The 16,296-nt window shown below is 42.9% G+C and overlaps 1 protein-coding gene across 1 annotated transcript in view; it reads right to left on the bottom strand.

Annotated features, from left to right (window-relative positions):
- Positions 1-16,296, bottom strand: part of TTC7A (tetratricopeptide repeat domain 7A) — a 596,795-nt gene that overhangs the window by 411,992 nt on the left and 168,507 nt on the right. Inside the window, exon 7 of the mRNA XM_082252340.1 lies at positions 386-546. Within this exon, the coding sequence (XP_082108466.1) occupies positions 386-546 (161 nt within the window). The remainder of the gene's footprint in view (positions 1-385; positions 547-16,296) is intronic.

Below are 16,296 nucleotides of genomic sequence, written 5' to 3'. Positions count from 1 at the left end.
TCTCCACTTGCTGGCTCAAAGGCAAAATTATAATATGCTTTATTTTTTAATTGAAGATATATAATGAGGGGTCTTCAAATAGTTTCTGCACGCTTATATTTTTTCGTTGGAAACAGTGGGGGCGGGAGGAGCAGTAATTGGTCGTGTCTCAGTCATGTGACTAGTCTGTCTGGAAAGCCGGCTGACCTTGTAGTTTAGTAAAAGTGATGCATTTTGTTTTTGAATTTCCGAATAAAAAGAGTTAAAGAAAAAAAATGCAAAAACTTTTTGAAGGAACCACGTAAAAAAATAAATAAAAAGTCTTTATGCAAGAATGCTAATAATTTTCTTTCTATTATATTTTTAGGGTGTGTATTACGTAATATATAAAGTAAGTAATCCTTACTTATCTCCTGAGTGAATTTGAGGTTTCTGACTGATGATGTGGTAAGGGAGCGAACTGTCTTCTCTCTTCATGGTTTCAGCTGGAGGACTTTTCATTGGAGACCAATAGCAATTCTCACTTAAGGAATGGAGCAAGATTTCAGCAAGCTGTCGACATGATGTCTGGTAGAAAAAAAAAAATAGACAAAAAAATAAATACATAAAATCAAGGAAAGAAATGTAATAAACTGCGCATAAAATCCAGTGATCCTAGAATAATCCCCACTGGTTATCTTCTGTGTGTAAACAAATGATCGTGTTAAAAGATTGTCTTTTCTAAAACTCTAACCAACACTAAGCCCCCAGTAATAGCTGGGATAATATAAAAATAAATCCCTTTTAGCATCAATAAGTAAATGAAACAAAATACTGCGGTCATGGATAATGTTTAATAGCGATCCTGCCCAACAATGACAAAGATGAACACAATGACATGTTACTGTACATGTTCATCGGGTAAATATAAAGGGTCGTTTCATTGATGGATTTCTCTATATATACAATTTGAGCTTTTACTAAGTTCTGAATATATCAAACTTTTTCAGCAAAGCAGCTAAAATAAACCTGGTGAAAAAATCAAAAAGTAGCTTGGTTGTCAATCCTCTGGCAGGATATAGGTAAAACTTCATATGCAACATTTCACATACAAACATTTTAATTTTTTTTTGTCCTGAATATAATAAAAACAATATACATAGAAAATCAGGGAGGAATCATCTGGTGCAGCTCTGCATAGAAACCAATTAGCTTTAAGTTTTTTGTTTTTTTTTTTTGTCATAGCTTTAAAGTGGAGTTCCACCCATTTTTGGAACTTTAGATCTTTGTAATCCCCTTTAAAATGGCTTTTACCAATGGAAACTTTTTTTTTTTTTTTTTGCTAGTAAATACCTTAATTTCGGCTTTATTCCTCCTCTCCTCACTTCCTGGTCCGATCGGCGATGATGTCATTCGGCGATCCGCAGTGTCTGCTGGGATGTATTCTATTCCAGAAATCTCGCAGTAGCTGTATCTGTACTGAGCCGTGCCTGCCCTGCCTCCGCCCCGCCTCCTCTCATTGAGTTGCATTGTATGAATGTATTAAGGCTGTTCTCTGCCCCGCCTCCGCCCCGCCTCCTCTCAATACAACTCAATGAGAGGAGGCGGGGCGGAGGCGGGGCAGAGAACAGCCTTAATACATTCATACAATGCAACTCAATGAGAGGAGGCGGGGCGGAGGCGGGGCAGGCACGGCTCAGTACAGATACAGCTACTGCGAGATTTCTGGAATAGAATACATCCCAGCAGACACTGCGGATCGCCGAATGACGTCATCGCCGATCGGACCAGGAAGTGAGGAGAGGAGGAATAAAGCCGAAATTAAGGTATTTACTAGCAAAAAAAAATAAAAAAAGTTTCCATTGGTAAAAGCCGTTTTAAAGGGGATTACAAAGATCTATGTATTCCAACCTATTAAAAATGGGTGGAACTCCGCTTTAATGAAAAAGCTGAAGTTTGAAGCTGATTGGCTACCATGTACAGCTGCACCAGATTTTGCACTGCACAGGTTTTAGTAAATCACCCCTCACCCCCTATATATTCTGTGCATGTAATCACTGCACTGTTAAGCCCCGTACACACAATCAGATTATCGAACGATCTGCCGTCCGTTTTTTGTGGCATGCTAGTCTGATGTGGAAAGTGAAGAGGTTTTTTCATACGAATTTTCCCGTACGACAGAATTCAACTTCAGAAGTGATGTCATGTGTTGGATTGCTTTCTATGTGTTCTTTCGTCTCTCAGCATGCCTAGTCTTGCTCATAAGATTTTTTTCAGACGAAAACTATACTAATTAAACGAAAATAGGACGTTGTGTTGACGTACGATAAAAATTGTATAGCCTGCACATCCAGTTTTTGTCATCCGAAAATCCGTAATCGGCTGTCGAAAGCACCATACTAACAATCCGAAAATCGGCAGACCGTTCGTCGGATGAAATTTCCCTTCCGATTTTTGTATCGTGTGTACGGGTCTTAAGGCTCAGTTTACACCTATGCGTTTTTAATGCACTGCAGTCCATTTAACCACTTCTGGACCGGAAGGATTTGCCCCCTAAATGACCAGGCCACTTTTTGCGATTCGGCACTGCGTTATTTTAACGAAAAATTGCACGGTCGTGGGATGTTGTACCCAAATAAAATTGATGTCCTTTTTTTCCCCACAAACAGAGCTTTCTTTTGGTGGTATTTGATCACCTGTGCGATTTTTATTTTTTGCGCTATAAACAAAAAAAGAGCGACAATTCTGAAAAAAAAAAAATATATATATATATATATATTTTCACTTTCTGCTATATAACATTCCCAAAAAAAAAATTAAAAAATCAAAATTTTTTAACATTTTAGGCCAATTTGTTTTTGCTTTCTGCTACATATTTTTGGTAAAAAAAAAATCCTAATAAGCGACTACGGGAAAGATTTATGTCATTTTTATTGTTTTTTTTTTAAACTAGTAATGGCGGCGATCAGTGATTTTTAGCGGGACTGCGACATTGCGGCGGACAGATTGGACCCCTAACTGACATCTTCGACACTTTTGGGGAGACCGGTGACATTACTACAGCAATCAGTGCTAAAAATATGCACTGTTACTGTAATAATGACACTGGCAGGGAAGGGGTTAACACAGTGGGTGATCAAGGGGTTAAATGTGAGCCTAGGGGGAGCGATTCTAACTGTATGGGGGCGGGGCTTGTGAAATGATCACAGAGTCATGTGATCCTATATAGAAGAATATGCTCTTTGCAGCTGCTGCATTTTTGGAAAGGGTCAGGGACTTCTTTAACCGCTTGCCGACCGCCGCACGACTATATACTGTGGCGGTCAGCCCCTCCTGGGCAAAGAGACGTACCGGTACATCGCTCGCCCAGGAGCCTGTAGGGGGTGAGCGCGCGCCGCCGGAGCCCCCGCTCGTTCCCTGACATCCCCGCGCGAGTGACCGGCGGCGCCGATGTCCGCCGGTCACTCGCAATCTCCCGCTGCAGAGGGAGAAAGGCAGACGGCTAATGTAAACAAAGCCGCCTGTCATTCTCCCTGATGTAACAGCAGAGATCATACGATCCTGCTATGCAGGATCGCATGTCTCTGTGGATACTTCACAAGCCACGCCCATTGACAGTTAGAATCACGCCCCTAGGGACACACTTAACCCCTTGATCACTAATGAAGTTAACCCCTTCCCTGCCAGTGTCATTTTTACAGTAACAGTGCATATGTATAGCACTGATTACTATAGTAATGTCACTGGTACCCCCAAAAGTGTCAAAAATGTCAGTCAGGGGTCCGATCTGTCCGCCGCAATGTCGCAGTCCTGCAAAAAATAAAAAAATCGCAGATCGCCGCCATTACTAGTTAAAAAAAAAAACAATAAAAATGACATAAATCTTTCCCGTAGTTAGTAAACGCAATAACTTTTGCGCAAACCAATCCAAAAACGCTTATTGCGATTTTTTTTACCAAAAATATGTAGCAAAAAACAAATTGGCCTAAAATGTTAAAAAATTTTGATTTTTACATTTTTTTGGGGGAATTTCATATGTGAAAATGTAAAAAATATTGTTATTTTTTCAAAATTGTCGCTCTTTTTTTGTTTATAGCGCAAAAAATAAAAATCGCAACAGGTGATCAAATACCACCGAAAGAAAGTCCTGTTTGTGGGAAAAAAAGGACGTCAATTTCATTTGGGTACAGCGTCGCACGACCGCGCAATTGTCCGTTAAAGTCGCACAGTGCCGAATCGCAAAATAGGCCCTGGTCTTTGAGCAGCCAAATCCTCCAGGGCTTAAGTGGTTAAAACCAAAAAGGTGGATTTCTGGTTCAATAGACTTCAATGGAGAAGCTGTAGAAAAGCATGTAGTGCGTTTTGGCCGCCATTTTGCTGCGACTTGTGTTTTTTAATCCCCCAACAGCAAATTGGGGGGGAAAAAAACATAACAAGTGCAAAATGCATAAAAAAAAACACGAGAAAAATGCATATAAAATGTATGCAAAAAGCACTGCAGAATCGGATCAAAAGCAAACTGCATCTTTATAAGGATTGATGGAACTACAGAGATAAACGAAAAAAGTAGGGAGCGGTTGATGAAGGGGAGGCTAAAGAATATGATTTATGAAATAATAAATCCATTCCTGTCTTGTCCTGGACACAATTTAAAGGTGATGTTTAACCTGCCTATTTTTTCTCCTCCTTGGCTCCTCCCACCCCCTGTCAACATGATATTAAAAATTAAAAAAAAAAAAAACAACTCTCTTTTATTATATAACTTATTTTAGACCCAGTAATTTCATCACAGGGTCTCTGTGCTTCTCTATACAATCCAGACAGGTGGGAGGAGCCAGGGATATAGCATTCTGAAAACATCATTAAACCCCCCCCCCCCCCCCCCCCGCCTCAGTATTCCTGAGGAGTATTCCTGCCTGGCTCTTGGGAGGTATTATGCAAATATCAAAATGCCTTAATAAGTGGATACCAGTCTGGAGGAATACTGTAGGTGCTCCTAAGCACACTGCATTTGTATACGGAGTGCTCTATGCAATGCACACAAGTGAGGCTGAGCCTCCATTATTGAAAGGACTCAATTCCAATAAAATTGTGGTCAAGATACAGCATAAAGCTGGGGAGGAAAGAGTTGAACGATGCTGGATAGATGTCCCCTCTTCCCTTCCCATCCAGGAAATGTGACAGACCCAACCAGGACAGGGGATTTTGGAGGGGACTGCAGGCTAGCCTATTGTCTACTGACAACCGGCCCAGGCTTTTTTAAGGGGCTCTATTCTTTGGGAGATCTGTGCCTGGGGGACATTTGGAGGGGTTTTGCTTCAGATTCAGGTCATATCTCCAGGAAACACAAAGACTCTGGGAACCTAGGACCTGGATACAGATTTGTGGCACCTGTGCCCAAACCAGCAATGACTGCCTCAACCCCCCCAGACTCAGAATAGATGGTAATATATTCAGCTCAAAAGAACCTGATGCTGGTGTCTCCTGCGGTTTTGTATAAATCTGTTTAAGATGTCTTTCTCTCATTGTATAATTCCCCATTGTGTGCCTCCTAGGTGTGAATTCCCATTGTTAATTGAGTCACCTATTGTTTCTGTCTGTCTGCTAGTATTGTCTTCACTTCACCTCGTTACCAAACTATTGAGGGATGTTATATGTTTACGTTAATTAGATCATTGTTTATGTTTACGTTAGCTGTTCATTAGATGTACTGATATTAACGTTTACAGTTTGCATTGTTTAGGACAGGTATCTCCAAACTATGGCCCTCCAGCTGTTGCAGGACTACACGTCCCATGAGGCATTGTAAAACTACATTCACAGACATGAGTAGGCATGATGGGAATTGTAGCTCCTAAACAACTAGAGGGGCATAGTTTGGAGACCCCTGGTTTAGGATAATGTGATCAAGCTCTCATCTGATTCTGTATAGTATACTGCATGTTCTGTGTGAGTTTACAATAAAGTCAGTTCCAATTTGCACCTAAGTAGCTAGTATTGTCTCGTTCTTGGGTGCAATTCTCAGCTATAATATCTGGTTCCTGGTTCCAGAGTGGAGGAAGCTGTATTTTGGCAGAAGCACCCAAGTGGGGTGCTAGGGGGTCCGTCACATCTTCCTGTCCAGGTAATGAGATGGGCTCTAGCTGACTTGCTGCAGCTTCTAATACACATTGCGATAAGCTCACAGTGTGCAGTGAAATCAGAGGAAGCAATTTTATTCCAGGAGAGGAGTCGGTACTACTGCGTACAAAAGAAGGGAAGCTCAGCTCTATTCCTAAAAATTGTTTCATTTATTTCCTATTCAAAGATATATTAGTGATGTCTTCTATAATGTGTTAAAGGGTAACTCCACTTTCGTGGGGAAAAAAATTGCAAATAAAGAAAAAACAATATAGCGTATACAATTGCGATACAAATCATATTGTAATTGAATCTTATTAAAAAGGACGTTTCCTTTTCAATCTGCAGCTGTTGTAATTTTCTGAAAATGCAATATGGCTACCTGGAGCTGTTCTGTACACAGAATGTATACTGACCACACCCCCAGAAACATCATTTCATGCTTGTGTGATTGACTCAACAATTTTCCCAGAAGTCTGCACTAAGATACAAGTCAGATTTCTGGCATCCCCTGCAACAAAAAACGGAATTTTTGTAAAATCTTACCTGTAAAATTCCTTTCTCTGAGTCCTCCGACAGTCGCCGCCTCTTCATATTCGTCACATATGGGGGTATTAGACTTTGCTCCGAAGGAGTAGCTAGGCAACAGAATATGTTAACAATAAAGCTTTAACATATCCCACCCTCAAGGGGTGGTCCCCTCAGTCAATACCCTCCTACTTCCTGCAACCATATCTCAGTTTTAGTGGAATAGCAGTAGAGTATACATTCAAACCCCAAAAGAGGGGCGGGGGCGGCGACTGTCGGAGGACTCAGAGAAAGGAATTTTACAGGTAAGATTTTACAAAAATTCCGTTTTCTCTTACGTCCTCCGACAGTCGCCGCCTCTTCATATTCGTCACATATGGGGACGTCCCAAAGCAGTGCAAACATGAGGGGTGGGAAACGCATCCGCGCCGAAAGGCAACGCAGTCTCCACATCAAAGAAAGGAACCTTACCAAAGGAAGGAAACCAGCTGGGCAACAGCAAAAATAAGTGCTCAACAGGAGCAACAACCCAGGAAAAGACAAAAAAACCAGGGGATACAAAAAAACTATCCCAACAGCCAGGAGTCCCCAACAAGGGACCCTATGGAACAGCCGCACTAAGAACCTTGCGGCCAAAGGAAGCATCCGCCGATGCCTGAACATCTACTTTGTAGAATTTTGTGAAAGTGTGTACGGTCGACCAAGTCGCCGCCTTACACACCTGGGCTACAGAAGCCCCATGACGGCAGGCCCAAGACGTACTCAGTGATCTAGTAGAGTGCGCCTTCACAGGCACAGGGGGAACCTTCCCCTGCAAGGCATAGGCCTGTTCAATGGTCTGCCTGATCCATTTGGTAATGGTAGAGGCGGAAGCCGCCATGCCCTTCCGAGGACCCTCTGGAAGAACAAACAAGGAGTCAGTCTTACGAAAAGACTCAGTCGATTTAAGGTAAACCCTTATCGCCCGAACAACATCCAGAGAGTGCAATCTCACCTCCTTCGGATGTTTAGGCTTCGTGCACAACGAAGGCAAAACAATATCCTCGTTAAGATGGAATTCCGAAACTCGTTTCGGTAGAAAAGAAGGATTAGGTCGCAAGACCACCTTATCCAAATGAACAACCAGGTACGGAGACTTGCAGGACAAAGCCGCCAGTTCCGACACTCTGCGAGCCGAAGTGATCGCCACCAAAAAGGCGACCTTTTTGGACAACATAGACAACGAGATCTCCCTGATCTGTTCAAAAGGAGCACGTTGTAACACAGATAGAACTAGATTCAAGTCCCAAGGGGGCAAAGGATCCCTCCTAGGAGGAACCAGATGCCGCACACCCTGAATAAAAGTGCCAACCAAGGAGTTGGAAGCCACGGGACGTTGAAACAGAACGGCCAGCGCCGACACCTGACCCTTAATCGTAGCCAGCGCCAAACGCTGATCGACACCCGTCTGAAGGAAAGACAGCACACGGGAAACCGAGTACGTGCGGGGTGAAAACCCCCTGGACTCACACCAGGCAAAATAGGCCTTCCAAGTACGGTAATAAACCTTCCCCGAGGAAGACTTCCTCGCGTTGATCAAAGTATGAACGACCTCACATGGCGTGGGGAACCCGCACAGGCGAACAAGCCGCTGCACATGAGGCAGGGAGAGTCGCAATTCAAGACGCACACAATGGCGGTTCAGAAACCGCACAGCGTCCGGTGAGGTAGCCACCTCACCAATCATCCCTGCACCGAACAGGGATGGGTCGTTCACTGTGCCAGGAGCGTTACCTGGCTGAACGCTCGATGGCAGACTGGGAAGCCACTGACCCACGACCTGCGACCAGGGGGATCAGCCCGAGACCCAGTCCGCATGATCCTCTTCGTCCGAAGAACTAACTAATGCTGACAAAAATAACAGCTAAGTAAAGGTAGAGAGAAAACTCAAACAAAATATCAAAAAGAAGAAAGAGTCTGGGACAAAAAGTCCCAGCACAGAGAGAGCCAGCCACTCCTGACAAGCTAGACATTAAAACTGAGATATGGTTGCAGGAAGTAGGAGGGTATTGACTGAGGGGACCACCCCTTGAGGGTGGGATATGTTAAAGCTTTATTGTTAACATATTCTGTTGCCTAGCTACTCCTTCGGAGCAAAGTCTAATACCCCCATATGTGACGAATATGAAGAGGCGGCGACTGTCGGAGGACGTAAGAGAAATGACTTTTTATGGTGAGATACTCCCAATAGGAACACCTCTATAGGGATGCAGACCCAGCAGTTTTCCTCATTAGAGCCCTGCAGCTGCCACAGCTGATAGATAATTATGAAACCACTCCCATTAGACCCACTCAGCACAGAGAAACAAACAATGATTTCTTCAGAATAACAAAAGGTAGGAATCAAAGTTTGTTAAAATCCCTGCAATGTACAGAGATCACCCAGAGGGGAATGTTTTTTTCTCAACAAAAGTGGAGTTACGCTTTAAGAATTGTGTGTCATTTACAATATGATTTGTAGTTTGTCCCCCACATGGTGTTGTTCTGTTCTGTATACATTAGGAGGGTTTAGATGACAGCGTCACACTGAGATCACTTCTGATGCTACGATACGGATTATCATCGCAGTAGAAGACAATGGCGGATGAGTACTGAAGGTCCACCAGGGGATCACTTTCTCCAGTAACAGCTCACAATTATACAACATTATATAGAATCACTCTGGGTAATAACTGCTGCTGGAGAAAGCAGATTGCTGGATAATGTACAGCTCCTGGAGCACACTACGACACGTCGTATCCAAAGAACTTCATTAAATTTGTTCTAAAGTTCCCGACTCAGAAAGCTGTGTGTGCGTGTTAAAGAAATGTCTATAAAATAGTTGAAAAGAAAAAAACAACCAAACGAATCAACACAAAATCCAGGTTGGTATGTTGTGTAAGGCCTCATTCACATTAAGTGAGTTGGAATCATGCGTTTTGCTGAGATTTGGAGATTGCAAATCGTGGGAAAACACGTGACATATTCTGGTGCCATTATCCTTAATGGCATCCCAAATGTGGTGCGATTCTGCCACGACTGTCACACAGCAATTGTGGAAAAATACATCGAGCTTGTTACTCAGAAAAGAACAGAAACTTCCTTTCGGTGACAAACCCTCATTCACTTCAATCGGCTGCCCTATGTGAGAAACACAGCTTTTAGAATCGCAAGCAGGAACGTTCATTACTGCAATGCAATATCTGAATGGGGCCTAAGGCCTGGTTCACATCACAATTTCTGTGTTCCGGATACATTTCTCGATGTGCATTTTTGTTGCATTTCAGTCCATTTTTGATGCGTTCTGGATTGAATCTGGTGTGAACCAGCCCTAGAGGAGTTTTACTTATGACCCTTTTGGCTTTTTGAAAAAAAACGCTCATATTTTATTTGAAGAGCAAAACATTGATTGCCACTTAGGACAAAATAAAAAGTTCACCTAAAGCGAAATTAAACATTCAGGTTTTTTTTTTTTTAGCACTTTCAGCAATTGATCACTTGTGAAGTATGAAGCCTTTATCTTTTAATTCTTGCTAATGTTCCAGTTTAAGCCGGTGCCATGATTGTTGATCCAGGTTTCCTGTTTCAGGGTGGCTCCTTTCTCTTGCAACATTCTGTGGAGTCACCCTTGTATGCAGGTATAAGAGTTGCATTTTATTAAGGAGGAGTTAAGCTCTAAAGGAACCAAAAGAGCCAATCTAGTATCACTTCCATCAAAATCCACCCCCTCCAAAAAAAGGGAGGCGGAGTTAATCGCTAAAACAAGGGGTGGAGACATGCAAATCATTCCGTTATGCTCCAGGCCAGTGGTCTCCAAACTCCAGATGCAGCCTCTTGCCTCTATCTGACCATTAAAGCACTCCCACTGACACCAACAATGGGGCACTATTCCTCCCACTGACACCAACAATGGGGCACTATTCCTCCCACTGACACCAACAATGGAGCGCTATTCCTCCCACTGACACCAACAATGGGGCTCTATTACTTCCACTGACACCAACAATGGGGCTCTATTACTTCCACTGACACCAACAATGGGGCACTATTCCTCCCACTGACACCAACAATGGGGCACTATTCCTCCCACTGACACCAACAATGGGGCATTATTCCTCCCACTGACACCAACAATGGGGCATTATTCCTCCCACTGACACCAATAGTAGGGCAGTTCTTCCTTCCATAAACATCTATGATGGGGCACTATTCCTCCCACTAATACCAACGATGTAGCACTATTCCTCCCACTGATACCAATAATGAGAAACTATTCTATCCACTGACACCAGGGATTGGACTATTCCTACCAATGATACCAACAATGGGGCACTATTCCTCCCACTGACACAACTAATGAGGCACTCTTCTTCCCACTGATACCAATGATGGCGCATTATTCCTGCCACTGATACCAATGATGGGGCACTACTCTTCGTACTGTTGATAATGATATCCATCAAGGGGCACTATCAGGGATGGAGCACTATTCCTTCCACTGACACCAACAATAGGGCACTATTCCTTCCACTGATACCAATGATGGGGCACTATTCCTCCCACTGACACCAACAATGGGGCACTATTACTTCCACTGATACCAATGATGGGGCAATATTCCTTCCACTGACACCAACAATGGAGCACTATTCTTCCCATTGCTATCAATGATGCGGCACTATTCCTCTCACCAACACCAATGATGGGACACTATTCTCCATACTGTTACCAATAATGGTGCACTATCCCTCCCATTTTCCCCGTTTCCCACCCCACTGGCCGCAGTATGGCCCCAATAAAGTATGACGGACAGTAAACTGGCCCTGTGTTTATTAGGATTGGAGATCTCTGCTCCAGGCCAACTGTCCATCTAGAGCCCCATATTTACAGCACAGATATTATAGAGCCCTTTATTCCAAGCTTTTTTTAAAATTAAACTAAAAAAAAAAAGCCTGCGCTAGATTAAAATCCTAACACATAACCACCATTGCTGCTGTTCAAGGGTAATAAATAATCAATCATAAATCACAGCACAAAACAGGGAGTTATCAAAGGCGATCTTTGGTCTCTGATAACGCCCTGTGGGAGGGGCGAAACACGTCGACGTGGATTTCGGTTTCTCAGTGACGCTACATCCGGCTCAGCGGTGTAACGCACACGGAGGTTTGCGTTCAATGCTCGCCTCACATTACGAACTCTGACTGAGAGACTGATTGCCCTGTTAACCTATGTTTTCACTTGATGCGATAGGTTGCCTACAACACTGTAAGTGCAATTTTAATGTTTTTTACCAATAAAAAAAGCTTTATTACACTATTGGGATTCTCTCTTCTCCATCCATGAGTGCCAAGATACAAGATATATATGAGCTGACATCTTCCTACTTACCATACAGCTATATAGAGTGACCCACATGCAGTACTGCAGTCCACATACTTTGGTAAGTGTAAGCACAAGAGGGTGATGAGCATATTTCACTGCACGAGTCCAAAGTTGTGAAGCACTTCAGCACTTTATCTGGATCAATGTTAGGTCTTTTTACTTAGGACTTTCACTGATCACTTGCTTGCAATGATTATTTGCATTATTTGTCACATATGGTATTTGTAGTATGTTTACACTGTTTTGTGCTGTGAATTATGATTGAATATTTATTCCAAGCAGCTAACAGCTGTTTATAGCTTATACAAAGAAAAAAGAAGGGGTTGCGAGACTTTAAATGAAGCACACGATTGTGCGAAGCATGCGCCTCCATCCCTAATACAAATCAAGAAAAGAGAGAAGGGAAGTTGGGACTTTAAATGAGACGTGTGACACAGCTGGTAAGATTGATACACAATACCACATTTTTATTGTTACATAAAGTACACGCGAAAAACATAATGTTACAAAATAGAAAAAACTGTAGATGTGAGCTGATACAGGCTATATAAAAACCAACATTGCACAAAATTCCATGAAATAATTCGTTTATAAAACACATGATAATATGATAACTGCATCAAATAGGCTCAACGCATTTCGTGGACTATTTTCCACTTCCTCTGGAGCAGGCAAATCATGTGTGTCTGCAAAAAAATATATATATGTAAAAAATGCTAATATGATCTAATAAAAGAAAAGGGGGAGGGGAAAGGAGAAAAAAAAAATCACATCCCCAACAACTTACAATCCAGCTCAGATCTCGAAAACATGGCGTTAAAAGTTGGGTTTGGCCCAAAATTCTCCATCCCGGGAGCTGAGGGAGCGCAGGCTGGGCAGTCAGGGCACATACACAACACACTGGAGAGAGCAGGCTGGGCAGTCAGGGCACATACACAACACACTGGAGAGAGCAGGCTGGGCAGTCAGGACACATACACAACACACTAGAGAGAGCAGGCTGGGCAGTCAGGGCACATACACAACACACTGGAGAGCGCAGGCTGGGCAGTCAGGACACATACACAACACACTAGAGAGAGCAGGCTGGGCAGTCAGGGCACATACACAACACACTGGAGAGCGCAGGCTGGGCAGTCAGGGCACATACACAACACACTGGAGAGCGCAGGCTGGGCAGTCAGGGCACATACACAACACACTGGAGAGCGCGGGCTGGGCAGTCAGGGCACATACACAACACACTGGAGAGCGCAGGCTGGGCAGTCAGGGCACATACACAACACACTGGAGAGCGCAGGCTGGGCAGTCAGGGCACATAGGATAATTGGAGAAAGGAGCCGCTCAGGTGTATCAGTCCAACCTGGTGCTGGTGAGACCCGTCATCCAGATAAATGCAAAGGAAGTAGTGGAACCGCACTCAGGTAGATGAAAGCAATGGAAATACTTTTATTCTTCAAATCATAAGTAGACAGACAGTGCAAGGAACAGGTAATCCAAGGTTAACGCGTTTCACGGCACATACAGCCGCTTACTCATAACCGTGTTAAAAACGGTTATGAGTAAGCGGCTGTATGTGCCGTGAAACGCGTTAACCTTGGATTACCTGTTCCTTGCACTGTCTGTCTACTTATGATTTGAAGAATAAAAGTATTTCCATTGCTTTCATCTACCTGAGTGCGGTTCCACTACTTCCTTTGCAGTCAGGGCACATACACAACACACTCGAGAGCACAGGCTGGACAGTCGGGGCACAGACACAACACACTGGAGAGCGCAGGCTGGGCAGTCGGGGCACAGACACAACACACTGGAGAGCGCAGGCTGGGCAGTCGGGGCACATACACAATACACTGGAGAGAGCAGGCTGGGCAGTCAGGGCACATACACAACACACTCGAGAGAAGATGGGTCTTAGAGTTGTGGTTGACAATTCCTATCAAAAAATATATCGATATAGTATTCCTAAAATGAAATGCATAGTGCTGCTTCCATGATAACAGTGTCTAGAAATATTGGTTGAATAACAAAGTGGGGAGGGGAGTCATAATAGAGGATGAACAAAAGTACCCCAAGTCAAAAAAGAAAGGAAATAATGCAAAAGTATAAAATGGGGTGATGGTACAAAACCGGCTGGAAGTTGGACCCAATAGTGTACCCAGAGTACAGCAAGAGGGGGAGAAAAAAAAAGGCAAACAAACACCACCATAATGGAAAAACAACTCCTCCACAAGATCACGGACGCCTTCTCTCTGCTTGATCTGTTTTCGCCCGCTACATGACTCTAGGGTCCCAGGCTTGCTGCCAGCTTCGGATCAACATGGTAGGTTTGGAAGGTGCAATTCCCTACTACATACTCATTACCCACCTGCCATGGACCCCCCTCTCTGGTTTGCTATCCTTTTGGGACCCTTCAGCTCCCGGGTCAGACACGGTATACTGCTGCCACACGGGAGTCTAATTTTCCATTTGAGTCTTATCGATCCATACATTTTGAATACATTGATCTCTGAAGAAGGGAGATGTTGCTCCCGAAACGCGTCCGATCACGATGTTATATATATTCTACTGTCATGGAATCCTAATATACTATTCAGGCTATTTTTGAACCCAAGTGGTTACAACAAGATGTTTGCCAATATGTGATGTAACATTGTTCATGTTGTATATCATTTACATTTTAGCTACTGAGCTACGTCATGTGCCACTGAGTACATGTTACTATTTTTACTCTAACATAATGGACTAGGTGGGACTTTAAGTGAGACCCAAGCAGGTGGTGCCCGGTGTCTCCATCCCTATAACAAGAAAAAATGAGGTTGAAGGATTATAAGAGGTGCATGAAAGTCAGCCAGCCCCCAGTCCGATGTACTCACCCTCCAGTCTGTCACCAACCAAGTAGACCTGTCTCTTGATACAAAGAACAGGGGTTTAGTTGACACACATTTGCAAACGCATGTGAAAGCTGCAGAGCCACTTCACGGCACCCTGTTTTATCTGCAGTCCTAACACTCCTAATTTAGTGTCCTCACACTGGAGGCACATGGCTGGGGGCTGGCTGACTTTCATGCACCTCTTATAATCCTTCATCCTCATTTTTTACTATTTTTACTCTTACAACTTGTTTACATAATGCAATAAAAACCAAATATTGTTTTACTTATCTATTGTGTATTTCATTGATCTCCAGCCACTAAGCACATACCTCATTTAAAGTCCCGCGGGCCAATCTCTTTTGTTTCTATATGAATTTTGGGATGGAGGTGTGCTTTTGTGGAAACCAGACCATTTTCCCTTGAAAAACAAGGAATGGACTTTGTTTTTCAACCAATATTTCTAGACACTGTTATCATGCAAGCAGCACTAAGCATTTCATTTTAAGAATACTATTTCTATTTTTTTATAGGAATTTTTGATGCTGCTGCACATGCATTGTTAACCACAACTCTAACACCCACTGCCCTGCTTGCGCTCCCTCAGCTCTCAGGATGGAGAATTTTGGCCCAAACCGAGTTTTGAACCCAATGTTTTTGAGATCTGAGCTGGATTGTTATTTTTTTGGGGATGTGATTTTTCTACCTTTCCCTCCCCCTTTCATTCATTAGATCATATTAGCATTTCTAACATATATATCATTTTTTGCAGATACATATCATACACCTGCGACTGAGGAAGTGGAAAATAGTCCACGAAACGCGTCAAACCCATTTGATGCAGTTATATTATCATGCGTTTTTATAATCTAACCATTTCATGGAATTTTATGCAATGTTGGTTTTTATATAACCTGTACTTGGGGTATGCATATCAGCTCACAATTTTTTTATTTTGTAACATTTTATGTTTTTTACATGTACTTTATGTAGCAATAAAAATGTGGTATTGTGTATCAATTTTACCAGCTGTGTCACACGTCTCATTTAAAGTCCCAACGTTCCCTTCTCTGTTTATGGCTTGTCTCAGCTTCCTCAAAGGCAGGATAAATAAAGTCTATCTGCAATTTCACATGTTAAATGCTGAGGAATAATTATTGGTTATCTTGAAGTTTAACCATGGAAACCAAATATTAGTAGTTTTTTTTTTTTAAATCCACTGCATTTTTTTTTCTATATTAGCTATGTTTTCTATTTCATGGAATGGCTTTATGAATTTAGGAACATTTGTAGATTTCCGTCATATCCATCTGTCATCTGAGTCAGGAAGATCTCTCGGTATAAGCTGTTTAAGGACAGGCAGCTGTTCCACTCTCCATTTTCCCGATGAGCCATCTGCCTGTCTATGGTCATCATA

This window comes from Pelophylax lessonae (genome assembly GCF_965119305.1).
Source record: "Pelophylax lessonae genome assembly, chromosome: 3".
Classification (NCBI taxonomy): domain Eukaryota; kingdom Metazoa; phylum Chordata; class Amphibia; order Anura; family Ranidae; genus Pelophylax; species Pelophylax lessonae.
Note: the sequence above shows the minus strand (reverse complement) of the source record. Positions and strands in the feature narration are given on the sequence as shown.